Source organism: Neoarius graeffei, chromosome 1, assembly GCF_027579695.1.
Source record: "Neoarius graeffei isolate fNeoGra1 chromosome 1, fNeoGra1.pri, whole genome shotgun sequence".
Taxonomy (NCBI): Eukaryota; Metazoa; Chordata; class Actinopteri; order Siluriformes; family Ariidae; genus Neoarius; species Neoarius graeffei.
The window spans coordinates 61,947,015-61,972,148 of record NC_083569.1 but is presented as its reverse complement, the minus strand read 5'-3'; the positions used below and the strand labels follow the sequence as shown (position 1 = coordinate 61,972,148).

General features: G+C 40.8%; 1 protein-coding gene across 4 annotated transcripts in view; it reads left to right on the top strand.

The window, feature by feature from the left end:
• Positions 1-12,827, top strand: part of exoc6b (exocyst complex component 6B) — a 241,432-nt gene extending 228,605 nt beyond the window's left edge. For all 4 annotated transcript variants that reach the window (XM_060936134.1, XM_060936143.1, XM_060936117.1 and 1 more), the window contains one exon: positions 11,267-12,827. In XM_060936134.1, coding sequence (XP_060792117.1) covers positions 11,267-11,393 — 127 coding nt within the window. In that variant the 3' untranslated portion in view covers positions 11,394-12,827. The remainder of the gene's footprint in view (positions 1-11,266) is intronic.
• The last annotated feature ends 12,307 nt before the right edge of the window (positions 12,828-25,134 follow it).

Genomic DNA, 25,134 nt, shown 5'->3' with positions numbered 1-25,134 from the left:
ACTGAGAGACTCCGGTTGGAATTGTGGATTCTCTTTGGTGCCCCTTCAACCAGAGCATCTCCGTGCATTGTGTATTAATTATTATTCTATCCACATTCACTGGATATGAGCAATTACACGCTCTGATTGATTGGCTACTACTAGGCTATCAGCTCTTATACCGCGAGTAGAGAAAAACAAAATGGGGGGGCGTTGTGGCTCAGGTGGATAAGGTGCCATACCATAAATCCGGGGACCTGGGTTCGATTCCGACCCGAGGTCATTTCCCGATCTCTCCCCATTTCTCTCTCCCACTCATTTCCTGTCTCTACACTGTCCTATCCAATAAAGGTGAAAAAAGCCCCAAAAAAATCTTTAAAAAAAAAAAAAACAAAATGGCGGAGTATGTTGCTGAACCAACCGGGGACAAAATAAAAACTCTACTCAAAAACAAAATCCCCCAAAAATACAAAAAAGCAACAAAATATGGATTGAAAGTATTTGATGGTAAGAATGTCCCCCCCCCCGATTATTTTTATAGCATTTTTCACAAATTGCTACGGTCATTTTGCCAGTTTGTTTACATTCTAAGCGGAAATTTTGTCAGACGGTTTGTATAAAGTTTTTTTTTATTTATCGAATTTGCAAAAAATAAAAATGCTCTGTTTCTCAATCCATTGAACGTGGATAAAATAAGTTATTCCACTCAATCTCATTGTACACGGCTTATAGCCAACTCAGCTGTCAGCTCATGTACGACCTGATTTTGTGGAATAATTCATGGAATTATCTAATTAGCCAGTTGTGTGTCAGAAGTACAGTGCATAAAATAAAGCAGATATGGGCCAGCAGCTTCGGGTAATGTTCAGTTCAGTCATCAGAATGGGGGGGGAATGTGATGTCAGTGATTTTTGACCATGGCATGGTTATTGATGCCTGATGAACTGGTTTGAGTATTTCTACAACTGTGGATCTTCTGAGATGTTCATGCACAACAGTCTCTAGAGTTTACTTAGAATAGTGCAATAAAGCACCAGCAAAAATATCCACTGAGCAGTAGTTCTGCAGACAGAAACACACTAATAACTCAGATAACCAGTCTGTACACTTGTGGCGAGCAGAAAAGCATCTCAAAATGCACATGTTGAACCTTGAAGTGCATCAGTTACGACAGCAGAAGAACATGTTGGATTCCACTTCTAGCAGCCAAGAACAGAAAGCTGTGGCTGCCGTGGGCCACGCCCTCACCAAAACTGGAGAGTTGAAGACAGTCATCTGCTATAAACAAACACACACACAAAAAAGCTTCTTTTATCACTCACCATTTTTCAACAACAGTCAGCTTATGAGAAATCCAACACAGAAGTAGTGGAGATGATAAACATTGGATGAAAGTTCCAGAAATCAATGCAGCTGTACATCACAGAGCTACGGCAAATGTTTGGCTCAAGTAGTTGTTGACCTACAAGATGATAACCATGATGGTGGTATTAACATGAAAGTTAAGCTTTGGAGCTTGACCTGCATGAGGATTGTTTACAGATGAGGTGAGTGAGCTGGAGCTCTGTCTGGGTACAAATGAAGAGAAGGCTGCAGCTTGCTGCTAAAAGTGATGAAACCTCTAAAAAGATGATGGATATTATAGCTAACTGAGATTCTGTAGTTGTGACTGTGTGAGAAAGTTTTAATGATGACCCAAATCAAGTCCCTCCATGCATGCGGTGTTCACATGTCCTTTTTCACACTGCTTTCAACAGCCTATGATACACATCTGACTGACTTCCTCTTCATCCATATTTGGAAACACAGATTGCTATCCACATTTTCGCACCGTCCCAAAAGCAAACATCCCTTGCTAGGTGATGGTAGCTATAGTTGCAGAGATAAGAGGCAGATATTTGTCAGTGTCCTGTGGCCACAGAAGCACTATTGTCTGTCTGAGTTGATGTCCATCTCATCTAATAACCCACAGTGAGGTAAAAGATAAGTGCTATGTGAATGAGATCAGTACAATTGAGCAGAGCTGATAAAGCTTTATGATACAAAACATAACACTGCTTTTATGGCTGTTGTGTCTGTTGTTATGAGCTGTTTGGTGGAGACCAAAGAATATTGAAAATGATGTATACTTTCATAATATATACAGTGGTGCTTGAAAGTTTGTGAACCCTTTAGAATTTTCTATATTTCTGCATAAATATGACCTAAAACAACATCAGATTTTCACACAAGTCCTAAAAGTAGATAAAGAGAACCCAGTTAAACAAGTGAGAGAAAAAATATTATACTTGGTCATTTATTTATTGAGGAAAATGATCCAATATTACATCAGTGAGTGGCAAAAGTATGTGAACCTTTGCTTTCAGTATCTGGTGTGACCCCCTTGTGCAGCAATAACTGCAACTAAACGTTTCCGGTAACTGTTGATCAGTCCTGCACACCGGCTTGGAGGAATTTTAGCCCATTCCTCCATACAGAATAGCTTCAACTCTGGGATGTTGGTGGGTTTCCCAACATGAACTGCTCGCTTCAGGTCCTTTTACATTTCGATGGGATTAAGGTCAGGGCTTTGACTTGGCCATTCCAAAACATTAACTTTATTCTTCTTTAACCATTCTTTGGAAGAACGACTTGTGTGCTTAGGGTCGTTGTCTTGCTGCGTGACCCACCTTCTCTTGAGATTCAGCTCATGGACAGATGCCCTGACATTTTCCTTTAGAATTTGCTGGTATAATTCAGAATTCATTGTTCCATCAATGATGGCAAGCCGTCCTGGCCCAGATGCAGCAAAACAGGCCCAAACCATGATACTACCACCACCATGTTTCACAGATGGGATAAGGTTCTTATGCTGGAATGCAGTGTTTTCCTTTCTCCAAACATAACGCTTCTCATTTAAACCAAAATGTTCTATTCTGGTCTCATCTGTCCACAAAACATTTTTCCAATAGCTTTCTGGCTTGTCCACGTGATCTTTAGCAAACTGCAGATGAGCAGCGATGTTCTTTTTGGAGAGCAGTGTCTTTCTCCTTGCAACCCTCTCATGCACACCATTGTTGTTCAGTGTTCTCCTGATGGTGGACTCATGAACATTAACATTAGCCAATGTGAGAGAGGCCTTCAGTTGCTTAGAAGTTACCCTGGGGTCTTTTGTGACCTCGCGATTAAATACCCTGGGGTCTTTTGCACGGGCGCAGATAGAGGGGGGGACGGGGGGGATTCGTCCCACCCAGATTTAAATTCACCTCGTTCGGTCCCCCCCACTTATAGGGAGGAAAAAAAGTCTATGCTGTCTTTCTTTGCATAAGGCAAACCTCACGGAAAAATCAAAAGACTAATTACCATTCGGTTTATTGAGGTGCACAGCAGTACATTTTTTTTTTAATTGATTTATTTCGCAATAGAAACATATACATAACATGTGAACATATAAATATAAATATTGCGGAGGATAACACAAAAAGTAAAAATACTTATTTCCATTGTGGTCCTCGAAATTCATACATAGTTGCAACTGCGCAGACTGCACAGGTTGTGAGCTCGAGCTTGGTTGCTTTGGTTACCCACAACAAATTTGACAGGTATATCGGGGACAGCGCCTCCTAGTTCAGGACCCCAACACGGCATGATGAAGGGTGCCAAAAGGCAGAAAACGATTGCATCGCTTTTTCAAAAAACAACGACTGTAAGTAAACTGTGCCTTACTTTATCATATCACTTTAAGGGACCACAATGGAAACAAGTTTTTATGCTTTTTTGTGTTATCCCTGCCACACCTGTACCGTTTTTATTGTACGTTTATGGCCAAATAAACAAAACAAAAAAAATCACCTTGCGATTTTTTGATAGTCTGTTCAAAGTAATGTCGTAGTGAAAGTAAAATCGTACGGATTAGAGATGCCTTTCTGGTAGCCTCCTTCTTTCGGTGGCAGCCTGTAGATACAGTGCTCAGAAGGCAGTTTTAATGTTTAATCTGGCGTTCCCTGCCATAATTTCAGCGAGCATATTGTTTCATAAGGAAACTTTGCGAAGAGTTGTTGACTGACTGCCGCTCACGCAACACACAGGCATAGTTAGAAAGTCAGGATGCACTGGTTTACACTTTACACACACACACACACACGTAGCCCAGCCTCTCGCTATGTTTAACAGTTGGAACTTAGCGGTTTTAAAACTAGTTTTGCAGTTTTGCAATTTCTGTGCGTGATGATAATGTGTAAACTTTGGATTTCCATAGGCTATGTTAAAATGTTATCATTGTCCTGGCCTGCAGGTAGTTCCTGGTGATGGCAGTGAGGAGGTGAAATAACATGTATACACACTACCGTTCAAAAGTTTGGGGTCACCCAGACAATTTTGTGTTTTCCATGAAAAGTCACACTTTTATTTACCACCATAAGTTGTAAAATGAATAGAAAATTACAATTTTCGCCTATAATCTGGAGCAAAATTAGGGCAATAAAAACATTTATGATGGCCATATCTTCATTATTTTGCTTGTACTGTAAGTTTGGGAGGTATATTTAGGATTTGGGCATCATTATCATCAGCTTTGAACATATGTATGAAGGGCAGCATGTTAAAAATAGAAAAAATAACAATTTACCCAGTCATGACTGCATTTTCTAGTAAGTTAGAGTGCTTATTATGAAAAAACTACACCACAGCTATCCATATCTTTAACATTGTACTATTGTGGACCAACTTCTTATGCCTTTCATGTATTTGCATGGCTGTAGATGTTATACATCTTAAAGGAAGGAACATGCAAACGTGACCCAGAATGAAAATGCCAAATTATCCCTTATTTTAGGGGTCAAAATCCAAGGAGGGGGACACGGTACATAGCTGGTATTTTCTACATTTAAAGTAGGTTAATAATATTTAAATAATATATAATAATTAGGTATGTAATATCTTTCCTTCTTAGAAAAATATTTGCGTCATTTATGCACAAGAAATGCTAATTTTCTCTTTTGAGCCAACTTTGACCTTGCATAAGTTGTTAATTATGATGATCTAGGGTCTAAATTTGTGGTAATGTATTTTTAGCTTTGCTGACTTCAGCAGCAAAGCTGTTCAAATAGCTTAGTCCGTCCGTCCGTCCGTCTGTCTGTCTGTTAGCAGGGCATGTTTTGACACCGTAAGAGCTAGGAGGCTCATACAGTATATGGCCTGAATATACCTTGGGTGACCACAACCTAGCTCACCAAAAACTAGGTCACTGTGACCTATTTTACTGACTCTATAGACCCCTTTCACATGACGTCACCGCGCCGCGAGATTTTGTTAGGCGCCATATTGGAAGACCAAGTACATGCACTCACAATATAAAACAAAGTACAAGCAAGAGTAAAGTGACACGATGGATGATAATTCGGGTTATGTGAGTACATTACTAGCTGCAGAAAGGGCACGGTATGTGGAGAAACTGGCTGTGATTGATGGGTTTGACCCATATGATAAGACTTGGGGCAAGGGAGAATGGAAACATAAGGAGGACCGGACACCAATTCTGCCATCTGTTTGCTACCCAGACATTGTAAACTATTTGTTGTTTACACCCAGTGCCTACACTCAGTGTTCGAACTATGCCGATATTTTCGGGGGGTCCCTTTTTTTTCCCCTTGGGGCGCTTGTCTCGGAGCGCGGATCTCCAAACACATGAGAAGCCTATCTTGCGCACATATCACACGGACTCCACACCTCCACACATGCATCGTGTCTGAAGTCATAACTCATCAGGGGAAATCGTGTCTGCATTGGCATGTTCAAAAAACAACCTCGCATCAACAATGATACCAGACGCAAGAAAAAAAAAAACCAGTCAGGCTACTCAACAACCAACCTGGCAGCAGCGAGCAAGCCCCAAACCATCCTAAATTATTATTATTATTAAATTGGAGAAGTCTGGGAGGCTTGCTCCTCATACAGTTATCAACTTGGGGCCAATTTAGCATGTTTTAAATCTGAATTTCTTGCGTTTGCTTACCTCAGTGTCCGCAGATCATGCACAGACTTATCCATTATATCCACAGTTTTTTGCCAAGTCTCACACAGGTTTCTTTCAAGTCTACTGTTGGGCCAATAAATCATAAATAAAACAGCTCAGATTTGTTTGTTTAAGTCGTTTGCCACTCCACTTTATTCTCGTGGGTTCACATACCGCTGCCTAATCACGAGTTTGTTGGTCTTCCAAAATGGCGCAGGGTCTGTTTACTTCCAGTTTCGGGTGACGTCAGTGAAAGGGGTCTATAGGCCAAAGTTCGTTGTTTTTGGGGCAATTTGCATGTATTCCCAATGGACGGTTTGGGCCTGTATTTCAGTGGCCTTTTCAAATTGCATTTACTTTGTGATATGATTTTAATAGACTTTGACAAGACCTTTTGACCCATATGACCTACCTGACCTTGACCTTATTTTCAAGGTCATAGGAGGGTTTTAAATCTTCAAACAAAGTCTTTATAGTGGCTTCTAGGTTGAAATAATGCATGTAGTCATGGCAAATCGCCATGCAATGGCATTGGGGTACTGTAAAAAAAAAAAAAAAGTGCCTCCAAGCTACAAGAAGTAACCACATTCTGTTGCCTATTGTGCTCTATGAATGGGCTATCAAGGAAATCCAAGGTATTAAGTTCTTGTACATCTCTAAGGAAGATGTGGCAGAAGCATCACAGGTCCAAGAACAACGGTACAAAGAAGCAAAGGTGCCTGGCATTAGAAGCCATCACAGCTTCATACCTGATGGGCCTAACCTGAGAATGTACAGGATCTCTGCAGATATTTCCATGACAAGTGGGACTCTAGCACATTTCTACTGCACATCATGATATCTAAGAATACAAGCCTGGTGCATATGCGGCAGCCGTCTGTGACCAGGTCTGGTATATAGGAAGTGTGCTAGAGGTAAACAAAGACAAGGCCGATCTACTAATCACTTTCATGAAGCCAACATAGAATCCTTGCATGTACAAATGGCCCAGGCCGAAGGACGAGTGCTGGGTTCCTGTGGGCCATGTGCTGTGCTTGCTGCCACTTCCCAGTACAACTACAGGCAGACAGTACAAGTTCCAACAGATGGACATTTGACAAAATCAGAGACAGTTTTAAGTTGCTCACAAGTGTGCATGGATGAACTCTTAGAAACACTACCAGTGTATAAATTGGCATTAATAATATATAATGTGACTTGTTTTGAACATTGCCTAGAGTTTTTTTGGAAATTATCATAGTTTGCTGTGATAATTAATACATGATGATCAATGATCTGGCTTGTACTGAATTTATCTTTGATAGCTAGATATGTCTGACTTGAAGTATGGCTAAACTGTTAGTTAATGAGAGTTTTTGTGTTCAACAAAACAATAGTGTTCCCTTTTTTAGAGGATTTCTAGCAGTTGGTTAATGTCAGACCCCGGGTCCAATTGTCTTCTTGTAACTTCAGAAGGGAGAGGATTACATCTTCCATTTTTTCACACATTATTACCAAGGCACATATTTTCAAGCACAAAAAAACTGAAATTGCTATACTTGTCCCTTTTGAGAAAAGTATGTATCCAATCATGACAAAAATAGCACTTTTCATTCTGGGTCCAATTTCAGGGGTTAATAAGTCAGTAAATATAGCCACTGGGGCCTCGAGCTTGTTTAATATGCTTAAGAAGTTTACTGACTGTGTACATTAAAAATTTTAGGTCTCTATCATCACTAAGCTAAGAGTAATGAAGAAATCAAAATCGTAAAAATACACTAGTGAATTTTCGTTTAGGTGATTTTTGCTTTTTCTATACCACCTGAGGGCTAAACTGGACAAAATATGTAGACAATGATGGTTAAAATCAGGAGAGGACTAACTTTTCTGATAAAAAAAAAAAAATCCATGTCATAGACCTAACACTTCTACAAGTACTTTTTCTAGATGCACAAAGTTGCTCTGGAATTGAAGCATTCAAGAAGGAAATGACCCCACCTCAAAAACAAGGCTGAATCTCAACAGTTAGCAATAATTGAGCTTAAATACTTGGCCTTAGTACTACCAAGGCATGCTACTTGCAGTGTGCAAAGTTTAAGCAAAATCAGAAATTTGAGGTGGGAGGCTCTGGTTGAGTTGACATGGAATGACCCTTTAGAATTTGCTGGTATAATTCAGAATTCATTGTTCCATCAATGATGGCAAGCCGTCCTGGCCCAGATGCAGCAAAACAGGCCCAAACCATGATGCTACCGCCACCATGTTTCACAGATGGGATAAGGTTCTTATGCTGGAATGCAGTGTTTTCCTTTCTCCAAACATAACGCTTCTCATTTAAACCAAAAACTTCAATTTTGGTCTCATCCGTTCACAAAACATTTTTCCAATAACCTTCTGGCTTGTCCACGTGATCTTTAGCAAACTGCAGATGAGCAGCAATGTTCTTTTTGGAGAGCAGTGGCTTTCTCCTTGCAACCCTGCCATGCACACCATTGTTGTTCAGTGTTCTCCTGATGGTGGACTCATGAATATGAACATTAGCCAATGTGAGAGAGGCCATCAGTTGCTTAGAAGTTCCCCTGGGGTCCTTTGTGACCTTACCGACTTTTACACACCTTGCTCTTGGAGTGATCTTTGTTGCTCGGCCACTCCTGGGGAGGATAACAATGGCTTTGAATTTCCTCCATTTGTACACAATCTGTCTGACTGTGGATTGGTGGAGTCCAAACTCTTTAGAGATGGTTTTATAACCTTTTCCAGCCTGATGAGCATCAATAACACACTTTTTCTGAGGTCCTCAGAAATCTCCTTTGTTCGTGCCATGATACACTTCCACAAACATGTGTTGTGAAGATCAGACTTTGATAGATCCCTGTTCTTTAAATAAAACAGGGTGCCCACTCACACCTGATTGTCATCCCATTGATTGAAAACACCTGACTCGAATTTCACCTTCAAATTAACGGCTAAACCTACAGGTTCACATACTTTTGCCACTCACAGATATGCAATATTGGATAATTTTCCTCAATAAATAAATGACAGAGTATAATATTTTTGTCTCATTTGTTTAACTGGGTTCTCTTTGTCTACTTTTAGGACTTGTGTGAAAATCTGATGTTTTAGGTCATATTTATGCAGAAATATAGAAAATTCTAAAGGGTTCACAAACTTTCAAGCACCACTGTAAGGAAAGCCAAGAATTAATCAACGGCCATACTGTATTTACCATGAAACGGTCTTAATTTAAAGAGATGTGAAACAGTTGGCTGACTTGCACCTCATTGTGAGTTCAGTGATCCATGAGGAAGTGGTGTTTCAGCACCAGGCAGAACTGTTTGTACTGGCCTTTGCTGGTGGTCTGATTTCTACCCCCCTTCTCCATGATGCTCCAGTCTGCTTGTCTCCTTTGAAGCCTTTTGTAACTGGGATACATCCTAAGCACCCAGGCATGTACAGTTGTGTTCAAATAAATAGCAGTGCATTAAAAAGTGATTAAAGTGAAGTATTTAATAGCTTTTATTTCCATATTTCAAATGTAGTGGAAACATTACACATTCAATTCTAAATTGAAGCGTTAACAAATTTTATCAAGTCTGTGTTATTCTTTTTACAGGAAGCAAAGAAAAGGACTATTAATCTGTTCAAACAAAAAGCAGTGTTATTTTTCTCTTCAAGCTGAAGCAATATTTATTTGCTTTGCCATTGTTTTGATAACTGTTGCGCATCTGTATGGCATCAAGCCACCCAATTTCTGGCACCTACGGTATAAACAGGTATTTCAGCCCAGAATGAACGAGCTATATTCCACAGTTCCTGTGACTTTTTTTGGTTTTGCTTCAGAAACTGCATTTTTAATGTCACCCCAGAAGTTTTCAATGGGGTTGAGGTCAGGAGATTGAGCTGGCCACTCCATTACCTCAATCCTTTTTGTCTGAAACTGAAATGTTGCTCACTTACTTGTGTTTGGAGTCATTGCCCATTTCATGAGCATTTCCTCTTTGGCATAAGGCAACATAATGTCCAAGTATTCTGATTTATTCAGACGGATCCATGATCCCTGGTATATGATAAATAGGTCCAACATCGTAGTATGAAAAACATCCCCATACCATAATTTTTGCGCCACCATGCTTCATGGTCTTCACAGTGAACTGTGGCTTGAATCCAGTACCTGGGGGGGTCGTCTGACGTACCATCGATGACCAGTAGACTCGAAAAACACAATTTAACTCCCATCAGTCCATAGAATGTTATGCCATTTTCTCTTTGGGCCAATCGATATGTTTCTTGGTAAATTTTAACCGATTCTACACGTTTGGTTTTTTCAACAATGGTGCTTTACGGGAGCTTCTTGCTGATAGCTTAGCTGTCAACAGTCTTCTGACTGTAACAGTGCTTACAAGTAATTTTAGATCATCTTTGATCTTTCTGGAGGTGGCGATTTGTTGAATCTTTGCCGTTCTGACTATTCTTCGACCTTTTTTAACAGTAGTTGCTCCTTTTCTTTCACGTGTTTCGGGTTTTTGTTGCCATTTTAAAGCATTTGAGATCATTTTAGCTGAGCATCCTATAATTTTCTGCCCTTCTTTATACGTTTTCCCCTCTCCAATCAACTTTTTATTAATCAAGATATGATGTTCCTCCGAACAATGCTTGGTACGGCCCATTTTACTTAGCAGTTCAGAAGGAAATATATTTTTGACAATGTGTGAAACATTTGCTTCCCTTCTTCCTTAATAAAGGGCAATTAATGATGCCTGTTTATCCCAGGATGAATGAATTCTCTAATTAAACTCCACACTGCTATTATTTTGAACGCGCCCCTTTCGATGACTGAGTCGGTTACTCAGAACAAGCAGCGTGCATGTCATGATAGCTGGGTCTGATGTTTTTCTGTTACACTACTGCATCTACAAGTAAATTATTTGCCATGCAGAAAATCACGACTACTAACAGCAGTGGTTCATTAGGTTACTGATGTTCTATCCCCCCCCCCAACACAACTGTACCTCAAACAAGGACTTGGGGTTTCTCCAAAGATACTCCCCCAAAGGTTTGGTCTTTTTCAGGCAGGTGTCTCAAAGGGAGGAAAAAATTGATCTTTGACAGATTTTTCTTGGAAAATATGAATAGTTTACTCAACAGTACTGATGCATTTCATTTTATATCAGATTAGATTGTTATCTGATGTAGCTTTATGTACATGCCAAGATCTGACAGAGATATGCAGGTTGCGGTCATCATTTCCTTTATTTTGTGTTTGTCTAATATCTCTCTCTCTCTCTCTCTCTCTCTCTCTCTCTCTCTCTGTAGGATGAAGGACACTAGTCGGAAAAACAACATGTTTGCTCAGTTCCGTAAGAATGAGCGTGACAAGCAGAAGCTCATCGACACTGTCGTCAAGCAGCTGCGGAATCTTATTGCCAGCCACCAGTCCTGAGTCCACCGATGGCTGTATTTCGGCTGACTCCAAATCCCATCCCCCAAATGAATTTCTTGATTGGTTACCACCGGTAAAAGCGTTAACAAATGGATGCCATTGGTCTTTCAAAATAAGTATTTGTTTTACCCCAAAGAATTCCAGCTATGCTAGTTTTGCAGTCCTGTGTCTAGGCCTTTTAATGTCTTCCTGACAGCATCTCACTGGCCTCAGTACCAGTGAACCTTGAAACTACTCTCCCGTCTTCCTACATGATCATGTAAGCACAGCATAGGGTTACCAATAATGCGTCCCTTTTAAAAGCCTGTCTCTATGAGACTTTGGTTATTAGTTTCACATATCTAGCAACTACACATTGGACAATAGAGACTTTAAGCCTTAATACCTGCAGGGACACTACCATGTCCAAAATTGATAGAGATGTGTAGTATCAGAGTTCGACAGTATTAATTCAGATTTATTTCAGGTTGCTATAGCCGTTTCTGAAGTACTCAGTGCAGAAAGACTCTAGTCTATTTTAAACCATCCTCATTTGAGAGAAGTAGACTGATGTATTGAAACATCCTGTATTTTGTAGCCTTAAACCATTCCGCAGTTAAGATTGCTAACTCTGAACAGTCACGGTTCTCATTTCTGATAACACGGATTCTGTAATTACCTTTAAATAGATAGTAAGACAGAAACAAGTCTCAAATGAGTTCTGTTATGGACTTAACCTACCACAGGATCTCTATCAGCTGCTGTTATTCTGTACAGGTTAGTTATCAAATCTAGATAGAGCTCCAGCTTGGAATAGATCACAGCGTTGTTGCCTGTATAAAGGGAGTGTGTGGGCGTGCGTGCCTACTTTTGGGTTGTGGGTCTTTATTTAATTGATGGGATTTTCTCATCAAGTGGGTGCAATACTACTATTATTGTCAAAGAGGGAAGAGTCATAAAATCTTTGGAAAGTAGGTAAAGTTTTCTTTGTCAACACCAGAGGTTATGTTTTGGTTTTACTGGCTGTAGATTACTTTTACGTGCATTGTCTGTGTGACCATTGTCACTACCCCATTGTTTGTGTGGATAAACCCTGGCCCACTGTGAAGGGAAAATAAAATCAAAACTTAAAGGGAATAATTCTTCCCTAACCGTTCGGTTTAGTGTGTGAGATTTGGGAGGGTGTGTGTAGCGTTTTATGGTTGTGCTTTACTTTGATTTTGACTTTTCTGCACCTGAACTCGGGTCAGTAGCCAAGCCACGGGGGGGCGCGCGCGTGCGTGCGCCATTGCGTATGAACAGAGTTGTGTGGGTTTATAGAAAACTGTTCATTTTTGTTGATGGTGACAGATGCACTGTACAGAATGTAATGTTAAACCACTAATGAATGACCTTCCAATACTAATAAAGTCTAAAACAATTGCCAACCAATATCAAATTAAAAAAAACAATTAAGGTTGTGTGAGTGAGGGCTCTTATTTTCAGTTATTCAATTGTCGTTAAATGTGTTTATGTATGTATTTAATACACATGGGCCTTTTTATGATGATTCAAAAACAAAAATCGATGGTACTTGTGGTTCAGTTGCGACAGCGGAATAAAGTGGTCAAAATTTAGACAGTGGCATGATGTGGTGACATCAATGAATGATACCTAACTGGAAAATGACTCATAACTTTTAAGTAAACCGTTTTTTTTATTTACAGGCAGATTTCTTGCTTATAACATTTTGCAATATGTCTTTAAATGTGTGTGTTTTTTTAAAACATGTTGCAGTTTCAAACCTAAGCAGAAAAATGCACATTCTTTTAAACTTGTGAAACTACGAGGTAAATTAATTGTATGTCGCTGTATTCATGTTCTTTTGAAAAGCTGTCAGCACAGAAAACAAAACTGATCTAGATGTGCTGAATGTTGTGTTTGAGTAACAAATGAAGGGATTTATTAAACCCTTTGAACGAAGAATTGCTCATTTCATACTATCTGCAGTGAAATGGGTTGTAAAACTATTAACGGTAAATGAAAACACAACATACAGTACTTGTGAAAGCACAAGTCATTTTGAAGAGCATCACTCGGTACTTTTCACCATCTGGATGGATGCTTGTGTGTTTTATATACTACAATCAGGTTTTTGTTTTTTTAAAAAAAGGAAAGCTGTGTAAGATAGGGAGAGCTGCTAGTCCCACATCCAAATATCAATTTCTGTTGCTAATATTTTTACACAAGTGTTTAAAAATATAGAACTTGAACTCGGTAGAAAAAGACCAGTTCCGGTTTCATTACACTGCGCAGTGGGAAAAGGCTTGTGGAAACAGAAGCGCTAATGCCCTGTGGATAAGATCGAGGTGATGTATTTTCTGGTCCTAGTAAAGATTCAGGATGCTGCATTCTGGACTAACTGGAGCTTGTTTATGCACCTACTGGCACATCCAGTCAGCATGACATTGCAATAATACAACCTACACTGTCACAAATAAGGGTACAGTAGGAGTCCATTTTTGTCCCCCAAGGTACAATCTACGCCAATAGCCTGTAGGGCTCATTATTGGACCTCAAGGTAACTGTGTATTTTTTTAGGGCCAAAATGGGACATATGTTCCCAATCAGTATCTAAAGCGTACTGCCCCAATGACGAGCCATTTGTACCCCTAAAGGTACTATAATGTACTTTATTTTCTGAGAGTGTAGAGGTATCAAAAGCAAAAATTTGTCCATCATGCAGTGAGATATTTATCTTGGCAATATTTCTGAGATGAAAGAAGGCTATCCTTGGAATATTATTTACATGAACTTCAAATGAGAGATGGGAGTTAATCCTACCAAGGTCTTTTACCGCTGTGCATGATGTAACTAAAAGGCCGTCCAGAATTACTATCTAATCAGAAAGCTTGCTTCTAGCTACCTCTGGTCCCAACAGAAATACTTCTGTCTTGTCAAAATTAAATAGAAGGAAGTTATTCAGCATCAGGTCTCTAATGTCCTTTACAGATTCCTCAGCTTTATGAAGCTAGTGTCTCTCATCTGGCTTTACTGAAACACATTTCTATGTATTATTAGCAGAACAGTGGAAGCTAATACTATGTTTACGAATAATTGTACCCAGATGCACCATATATAGAGAAAAGAGCAGTGGGCCTAAAATAGAACCTTGTAGAACACCAAACTTTAGTATCTATAGATAACTTAACATTTACATCTACGTACTGATAATCAAAAAAGACCTGAGTGAGGAGAGGTCAGTCAACAATTTCTAGTCTTGTCTAGAAGAATGTTATGATCTGTGGTGTCAAAAGCTGCCTTAATTTCAAGCAACACAAGCAAATGGACAAAACCCTGTTAGAGGGGTAGAGGAAGTCATTTACCACTTTAACCAGTGCTGTCTCAGTACTATGATGAGGCCTAAATCCTGATTGAAAGATCTCATCTCATTATCTCGAGCCGCTTTATCCTTCTACAGGGTCACAGGCAAGCTGGAGCCTATCCCAGCTGACTACGGGCGAAAGGCGGGGTACACCCTGGACAAGTCGCCAGGTCATCACAGGGCTGACACATAGAGACAGACAACCGTTCACACTCACATTCACACCTACGGTCAATTTAGAGTCACCAGTTAACCTAACCTGCATGTCTTTGGACTGGAGGAAACCCACGCGGACACAGGGAGAATGTGCAAACTCCGCACAGAAAGGCCCTCGCCGGCCACGGGGCTCGAACCCGGACCTTCTTGCTGTGAGGCGACAGCGCTAACCACTACACCACCGTGCTGCCCTGATTGAAAGATTTAATACGTTATTCCTATGCATGTATCAGCATAACTGCTGTGTGATGACCTGTTCTAGGATCTTGAAGATGAAAGGATGGTTTGATATTGTCCTATCATTGGACACCTGGTGGGGTTGAGGTCAAGTTTTTTAATTGGGTTTGATACCTGCCAATTTAAAGGATTTAGGTACAGTTTTAAAGTGTTTCAGTTGCTTCTGGCAGTATACATTTGAAGAAATGTGTTTAAATTTGGAAATGTATTCATTCATCTTCAAACTATTTATCCTGTTCAAACTTGTGGTGGATCCATGCATCACTGGGCACAAGGTGGAAGAATTCACACCTGATGGGATGCCAATACATCCCAGAGCAGCATGCACACCCACTCATTCTCATCTAGGGGCAACGTAGCATAGCCAATTCACCTACCAGCATATTTCTGGACAGTGGCAGGAAACTGGAGTCTTCTGATGAAAGACACACAGACAATAAACCAAACTCATGATCAAACCTGGTACTCTGGAACGATGAGAAATTGAGGATGTCTCAATATCTTGTGAATTACAGTGAAGTATTGGGTAAAATCATACATGGGACATGTTTACTCCTAGAAAAGAGTTCTGCATTGGAATTCTCCACGATTTGTTTTGTGGAATTCCTCCATCCATCCATTATTCATAACCACTTATGTTGTGCAGGGTCACGGGCAAGCTGGAGTCTATCCCAGCTGACTATGGGCAAGAGGCCAGATCATCACAGGACTGATATATAGAGACAAACGACCATTCACGCTCACATTCACACCTACAGTCAATTTAGAGCCACCAATTAACCTAACCTGTATGTCTTTGGACTGTGGGGGAAACCAGAGAACATGCAAACTCCACACAGAAAGGCCCCCATCAGTTGCTGGGCTCGAACCCAGAATCTTCTTGCTGTGAGGTGACAGTGCTAACCATTACACCACCGTGCCGCCATTGTGGAACTCCTGATTGTCACAAAGTAAAAATCTGGGATGTAGATATAAATTTAGATTCATAATGTGCAAGCCAGAGGTGAAAGTGTCAAGAAAAGAAACTACCTGAGATGCTTGAGAAACCTTGAGAGTAACCAGTCTTAAAAAAGAACCTGTTCTTTTCTTTGTGACACTGGATATACTGAATATGAAGAACAGTGAATGTGAGCAATGTAATTCAGAATAATACTGTTTGACATTTATTTGTCCAGAAGATGTAATGTTCTGTCCAGCTCCGAACATAGCTTAATTTTCTCTACTGCTATCCAACTGGTTGAGCTGATAAAGGAAGGCAGTAGAGCAGGGAATGCACTTCTCTTGGAAACAAAAAATGGTACCACAGCCATCCTGATTCTCTGTTAACTACTTGCACCATGTTTTTGTAGTAGCTGTGTGGTTACTGTATTTTTTTTTTTTTTGTGTCATTTTGGGTCCCCAACCATCGATTCATTATCAAACCACTTATCCATCAGGGTCACAGGTCCAGAGGTGGACAAAGTACCCAAGTTTATTACTTAAGTCAAAGTACAGATCCCACTGGTTAAATGTTACTCCGATACAAGTAAAAGTTGTCCAGTCAAATTTTTACTTAAGTTAAAGTACTGAAGTGTTAAATGTACATTTTCTGTCATCGCACTGTTGTATTATTGCCATAACGCTTACGATACCTTATGCCTCTGAAGTAACCGACTGGATTTTCTGACTAGTCTGTAGACCTTGTAGAGCTGAAACTCCACCTGACATGCTAGCAAACTCTTTTCAAACTTGAAATCATATTGAGTAGCTAATGTTACTAGAAAAGAAAGATTTCTACATTCTGTTTATTTGGCAAAATTATGCTCAAGTTAACGTTATTCATGTTAGCGTAACTCCGTTTTTACATGCTAACAGTTTCCAAGTTAACTAGCTGATACTAGATTACAATCTAGTAAGGAATAAAACCTTACACTAGCTGTGTGTATATGTTATCCATGGACAAGGATGTAGCAACTTGGCTGGCAAATCCATAGAAAGTCATTTGACTAACCAGATTGCATAGCTATTGCAACATTATCGCTAGCTCTAAAAGCACAAACAACTTCCTGGCTCCTGAGTTGTTTGCGACGAGTCCTTTTTTCCCGCGAGTGTTGGCGTTAATTACTAATCTGTTTAAAAAAAATTACTACAAATAATTTTCCAGTATCATCTTCATTTTTATTGTACTATCGCTTTCCTTTTTCCATTTTTTTTCTTTTTCTTTTTTCAGAAGAACGCCGAGACCAGAAGGTTTTTTTTTTTTCTGCGTAAAGACCACAAGCAGAGGCCATCCACATCGGATCTGCCTTAATATCAATAGATCTTTGATTAAGGGTATGTGAATCTTTTCATCATGGCACACCTTCAGCCTGTTCAGTGTGCTAAGTGCAGGATGTTTAGTTATTCTTCCTCCGTCGCTAGCGATAGCTTTATTTGTGATAAGTGCAGATTAGTTAGCTCTCTGATGGAGAAAATTACAGTGCTAGAAGCACGTGTCCAGGCTTTAGAGAAGGTCAGTGAGCGTGAGAACAGTGTAGTTTCTGTAGAGGAAAGTCTGGATGCCCTAGGTGGAGTTAGTAATCCCCCAACTCCGGCATTAGAGCCCTTACAGTGGGGCGAATGGGTGACAGCTTGGCAGCATAAGCGTAGAGCCAAAGCTACCGCTGAGGCTCGCCCACGAGAGCACCACTCCTCTCCGCGTCACGTGTCGAATAGGTTTGCTCTCCTTAGTGATGTACCCACTGAGAAACCTGAAAGACCTCTGGTTATAGGAGACTATCATACGGCACGTGAAATTAGCTCAGCCTTTAGGGGCACCAGCAGCTTTAGTCAGGTGTATACCGGGAGCCAGGGCGCCGGACATAGCAGGTAATCTTAGGGTCCTAGGCAAGCACAGGTTCTCAAAGATAGTTATTCATGCAGGAGCTAATGATATATGCCTTCGTCAGTCTGAGGTTACTAAGAGTAACTTTGTAGAGGTGTTTAAATTAGCAAAGGCGATGTCCGATGCTGTAGTATGTTCTGGCCCCATCCCAATGCGGCGTGGCGATGTAGCTTACAGCAGGTTATGGTCGCTGAACTGCTGGCTGTCCAGGTGGTGCTCTGAAAACAGTGTGGGCTTTATAGATAATTGGGCTAACTTTGAGGGCACTGCTGGCCTGTTAGGGCGGGATGGTATCCATCCCACTCGGGAAGGTGCTGCTCTCATTTCCTGCAGCATAGGTCATAGTCTCAGAACAGGCCTAGTTAATTTCTGACAATCCAGAGCCAAGGCCAGGGAGCAGACGAACAGGCTAAACTGACTGTCTGCTAGCTGCACAGAGTCATCACTCAGGGTCCACTACATGGAGACTGTGTCTGTTTCCTGAGCTCAACAAAAAGGTAGAAATATTCAGAGTGTTTGTTCCAGTAACCTAATCAATATAAAATTAGATCATACTGACTGTACAGCTGCTGCCAGCACCTTTGATCTACCGGTAAAGGTGGGGCTATTAAAAATATTAGATCTCTTACATCTAAAGCACTAATGGTTAATGAACTCATTACTGATCAGGAGTGTAATGTACTTTGTTTAACTGAAACATGGATTAAGCCAAATTAATATATAGCGTTAAATGAAGCGAGTCCTCCTGGATACAGTTATATACACCAGCCTCATCTAACTGGCAGAGAAGGCGGCGGCGCGGTTATTTATGATTATCTAGGTGTAACACAAAAACCTGGTTATAAATTTAATACATTTGAAGTTCTTCATACTAATATAATGTATGTAGCCTCGAAAAATTGGTCTACCCAGTTAATCCCATTACTTATTATTTACAGGCCCCCGGGGCCATATTCTGAGTTTCTTTCTGAATTTGCAGATTTTATCTCAGCTCTGGTTATTTCCTTAGACAAAGCTTTAGTTGTCGGAGATTTTAATGTTCACTTCGATAACCCAGAAGACCCTTTGAAAACAGCGTTTATGTCCATTTTAGATTCAGTAGGGATTAATCAGAATGTCATAGGACCGACCCATAATGGTGGTCACACCCTCAATCTAATACTAACATTTGGGTTAAACGTAGAAAATATAGTCATACTTCCACAGTCTGAAGTTCTCACATCATTATCTCATCTCATTCAAACTATGTCTGAGTAATAATATATGCACCTCACCACGCTACTGTATTAAAGGAACACTCCACCGTACTTCCATAATGAAATATGCTCTTATCTGAATTGAGACGAGCTGCTCCGTACCTCTCTGAGCTTTGCGCGACCTCCCAGTCAGTCAGACGCAGTCAGATGCGCCGTCACTCCTGTTAGCAATGTAGCTAGGCTCAGTATGGCCAATGGTATTTTTTGGGGCTGTAGTTAGATGCGACCAAACTCTTCCGCGTTTTTCCTGTTTACATAGGTTTATATGACCAGTGATATGAAACAAGTTCAGTTACACAAATTGAAACGTAGCGATTTTCTATGCTATGGAAAGTCCGCACTATAATGACAGGCGTACTAACACCTTCTGCACGCTTCGGCAGCGCATTGATACGGAGCTCAGATATCAATGCGCTGCCGAAGCGCGCAGAAGGTGTTAGTACGTCTGTCATTATAGTGCGGACTTTCCATAGCATAGAAAATCGCTACGTTTCAATTTGTGTAACTGAACTTGTTTCATATCACTGGTCATATAAACCTATGTAAACAGGAAAAACGCGGAAGAGTTTGGTCGCATCTAACTACAGCCCCAAAAAATACCATTGGCCATACTGAGCCTAGCTACATTGCTAACAGGAGTGACGGCGCGTCTGACTGCGTCTGACTGACTGGGAGGTCGCGCAAAGCTCGGAGAGGTACGGAGCAGCTCGTCTCAATTCAGATAAGAGCATATTTCACTATGGAAGTACGGTGGACTGTTCCTTTAAACATACATTCACGTCAACTACTGCACAGAGCTTTATAAATGATCTCCCAGAGTTATCAACTTTGACTGGGTCACTGTCAGCCCCCAAAGAACTTGATCAGGCAACTGAATGATTAGAGTCAACATTCTGCCATACCTTAGATAATGTAGCTCCTCTTAAAAGGAAAATGGTCAGAGACAAAAAAAATTAGCACCCTGGTATAATGATGACACTCGCACTTTAAAACAGACCACTTGAAAATTGGAACGTAAATGGTGTCAAACAAAATTGATAGTGTTCAAATTAGCATGGAAGGAGAGCTTCCTGAAGTATAGAAAAGCTCTTAGTGCTGCGAGATCAACATATCTCTCCTCCCTAATAGAAGATAAAAATAATCCTAGATTTCCATTTAATACTGTAGCAAAATTAACCAGGAATAAGTCCACTATAGACACATGCACACCTGCAGTATGTAGTAGCAACAATTTCATGAATTTTTTTTAATGACAAAATTGAGAATATCCGACAAAAAATTCAAACTACTAATTTAAGGTCAGACAATGTAAGTGACCTTGTAGTTAACAATATAACTGTATCAGATCAGCAATTAGAATGTTTTACTCCCCTAAAAGAAACTGAATTACTTTCATTAATCTCGGCATCAAAAGCTTCAACTTGCGTACTAGATCCCTTACCTACACATCTATTCAAAAACAGATAATACCTGAAGTAATTGAACTGCTTCTAAAAATAATAAATTCTTCTCTTACGATTGGCTATGTACCCAAATCCTTTAAACTAGCAGTTATCAAACCCCTGATTAAAAAACCTGACCTCGATCCCTGTCAGCTGTCCAATTATCGGCCAATATCAAACCTCCCCTTTATCTCCAAGATCCTTGAAAAAGCTGTGGCACAGCAGTTATGCTCATATTTACATAGGAATAACATCCATGAAATGTATCAGTCAGGATTTAGACCTCATCATAGCACAGAGACAGCACTGGTTAAAGTAGTAAACGACCTACTGTTGGCGTCTGATCAGGGCTGTGTCTCGCTGCTTGTGTTGCTTGACCTTAGTGCAGCATTTGATACCATTGATCATTCCATTCTTCTGGATAGACTAGAAAATGTTGCGGGAGTTAAGGGAACGGCCCTCTCCTGGCTCAGGTCTTATTTAACTGATCGCTATCAGTATGTTGATGTAAATGGTGATATTTCTAGACGTACTGAGGTAAAGTTTGGTGTTCCACAAGGTTCTGTCTTGGGTCCACTGCTTTTTTTCTTTATATATGTTACCTCTGGGTGATATTATTCATAAACATTGTATTAGGCTACGTTCACACTGCAGGCTGAAGTGACTCAAATCCGATCTTTTCGCCCATATGTGACCTGTATCCGATCTTTTATTGACAATATGAACGACACAGATCCGATTTTTTCAAATCCGACCCAGGCCGTTTGGATATGTGGTCCCAATTCCTATTCCTATCCGCTCTTTTCATATGCGACTTCAGTCTGAACCGCCAAGTCGCATTCATCCGACTTACACGTCATCAACAAGCCACAAACGTCACTATTCTGCGCTGAAGTAGGCGGTGGTTCTCTCAAAAAAAGTTACAACAACATGGCGCATAATCACGGGCACAGATAGAGGGTGGGACTCGTCCCACCCAGATTTAAATTCACCTCGTTCGGTCCCCCGCACTTATAGGGAGGAAAAAACGTCTATGCTGTCTTTCTTTGCATAAGGCAAACCTCACGGAAAAATCAAAAGACTAATTACCATTCGGTTTATTGAGGTGCACAGCAGTGTATACATAGTTGCAACAACTCACATAAAACAAAGACTGATATTCGGTTGGTTGAGCTGCGCAGACTGCACAGGTTGCGAGCTCGAGCTTGGTTGCTATGGTAACCCACAACAAGTTTGACAGGCATATCGGGGTTGGTTTGCTGGCAGCTTTGTCCCCCCCAGTTTTTTGTCCCCCCCAGTTCAAAAAACGTATCTGCGCCCCTGCGCATGACATCAATGCGAGGGACGCTTCGGGCTGTGAAGGTTCTGAATCTTCTCAATGGAAGGACGCAGAGGTTAGGGAGCTGATTTCCATTTGGGGGGATACAGCTATTCAAGCTAGATTGGATGGGTCATACCGCAACCGGGCAGTTTTACTTCCATAAACACTGGCCATGCTCACTGCGTGTGACGTCGTCGTATCCTGCAATGCGCATGCGGAACACTTAGGTCGCTTTTCATTCATACTGAGGATCACATACAAGTCGCATATATTTGTTAATGTGAACGACCTCACAAAAAAATCGGATTTCACAAAAAAATCGGAATTGAGCATTAAGCCTTGCAGTGTGAACGTAGCGTTAGTTTCCACTGTTATGCTGATGACACACAGTTGTATGTTTCTGCAAAACCTGATGAGAGACACCAGCTTAATAGAATCGAGGAATGTGTAAAGGACGTTAGACACTGGATGCTTATTAACTTCCTTCTGCTGAACTCTGACAAGACTGAAGTACTTGTACTAGAACCACATGCAGCTAGAAGTAGGTTTTCTGATTACACAGTAACTCTGGATGGCCTTTCTGTTTCTTCACGTGCAGCAGTAAAAGACCTCGGAGTGATTATTGACCCCAGTCTTTCATTTGAAACTCACATTGATAACATTACCCGGATAACTTTCTTTCATCTCAGAAATATTGCTAAGATAAGAAATTTAATGTCACTACACGATGCAGAAAAACTAGTTCATGCTTTCGTTACCTCCAGGTTGGATTATTGTAATGCCTTACTGTCTGGATGTTCCAATAAGTGCATAAACAAGCTCCAGTTAGTTCAAAATGCAGCAGCAAGAGTCCTTACTAGAACTAGAAAATATGACCACATCACCCCTGTCTTATCCACACTGCATTGGCTCCCAATCAAATTTCGCACTGATTATAAAGTACTACTATTGACCTTTAAAGCACTGAATGGTCTCACACCACAGTACCTGAGTGAACTTCTGGTCCTCTATGACCTGCCACGCCTACTTAGATCAAAAGGTGCAGGCTATCTGCTGGTACCTCGTATAGTGAAGGCTACCGGTACATCAGGGGGCAGAGCCTTTTCTTACAAAGCCCCACAGTTATGGAACAGCCTTCCAAGTAGTGTTCGGGAATCAGACACAGTCTCAGTGTTGGAAGTCTCAGCTGAAAACATACCTGTTTAGTCAAGCCTTTTGTTAATGGTGTTTATGAGGTAAAGGTGTAGATCTGGAGGGTCCTCAGACAGAGTGTTTTGGTAAACAGGGATGTATGGATGCTGTCAGTCCCCACTCGCTTGCTCACTCGAGTTTGTTGATGGTGTAGTGGCTGCTGCTTTATGTCCCGGGGTTCCCTCATGCCTGTGTTACCTTCTGGCTCTCCCCTTTTTGTTATGCTGTCATAGTTAGTTTTGCCGGAGTCCCTGCTTGTATTCAGTGCAATATATATACTGTTCCTACTTATTCAGGTGACATTGGGCATACCTAACAACCTGTGTTTTCTCTCCCTCCCCCCCAAATCTGTCCCTCTGAGTTACATGTCGGTCCTGGGATCGAGATGCTGACCTCTTCTGCTCCTCAGACCTGCCTGATCCATCCTGGTGCCCTGTGTCTGGTTGGAGTCTCATCGCATCGCTCCTGTGGAGGACGGCCCCATGAGGACAGTTGAAAGTCACACTTGGAAGACACTCTGGATGCTTACAGTAACACTTTTATGGCTGAGGACTACAGTTGGCTTGCTAATTTTAGGACTGCGGTTGTTATGAACAGTTTTGCACTCAAGTTTCCTTCAATGAAGAGTTTATAACATCAACGAAACTGACTTCATGTTAAAACTATTAATGTTATAGTCATGTTTTCTGTTGTTGCCCAAATGAGGATGGGTTCCCTTTAGAGTCTGGTTCCTCTTGAGGTTTCTTCCTCATGTCGTCTGAGGGAGTTTTTCCTTGCCACCGTCGCCACAGGCTTGCTCATTGGGGATAGATTAGGGATAAAATTAGCTCATGTTTTAAGTCATTCAAATTCTGTAAAGCTGCTTTGCGACAATGTTTATTGTTAAAAGTGCTATACAAATACATTTGACTTGACTAACTTCATTGCAAGCTTTCTCTTGGAATAAAACGTTTACATACCTCAATATGCTTCCGCAGGTTGGACGGTGAGTTTTTGAACGCTGTGATGTGGTTTGTTTTAGGCAAACAAAACAAACATTTAAAACGAAATGAATCTTTAATCCTTTCTGAAAACTGAAACGTGGGTTCTAGGTATGGCCATGAGGGTGCGTGCTCTCCAGAAAAACCGCCTCCTTCCGTTCTGCCATCAACTGATCATGTTCAAATAATGTTGCTGAGAAATTGAACTTGATTTTATCCAGTCTATGGATGTGACACTAGTGATTACTGATAGGCCTTCTCAGTGTCACCTGCAAAAAAAACAATCATGTTTTACAAAAGAAAACAAAAAACATCCACTTTCTAAGCTGTTTCATAGTAACGAGGACCTTGATAGAAATGTAGTGGAGTGAAACGTACGATATTTGTCTTTCAAATGTAGTGAAGTTAAAGTCATAAGTTTCCAAAAAAAAAATACTCAAGTAAAGTACAGATACTCAAAAAAGTGTACTTAAGTACAGTATTCAAGTAAATGTACTTTGTTACTGTCCACCTCTGCACAGGTCATCTCATAGCTGACTTCAGGCGAGAGGTGGGGTACACCCTGGGCAAGTTGCCAGTCTATTGCAGGGAGACAGTCAGCCATTCACACTCACAGGCAATTAAGAGGAGCCAGTTGACCTAATCTGCACGTCTTTGGACAGTAAGAGAAAACCGACCCAGGCACAACATGTAAGCTCTGCACAGAAAGGCCCCAGTCAGCCACGATGTTTGAACCCAGAACCTTCTGGCTGTGGGTCGACAGTGCTAACTACTGCACCATGTCCCCAATCGTGTGGCTGTTCTAAATGTGGATGTACTAAACAGTGGATTTTTGTTAATGGCTAGCTACAGTACTTACACACTGCCACACTACACATACAGTAGAGCTCAT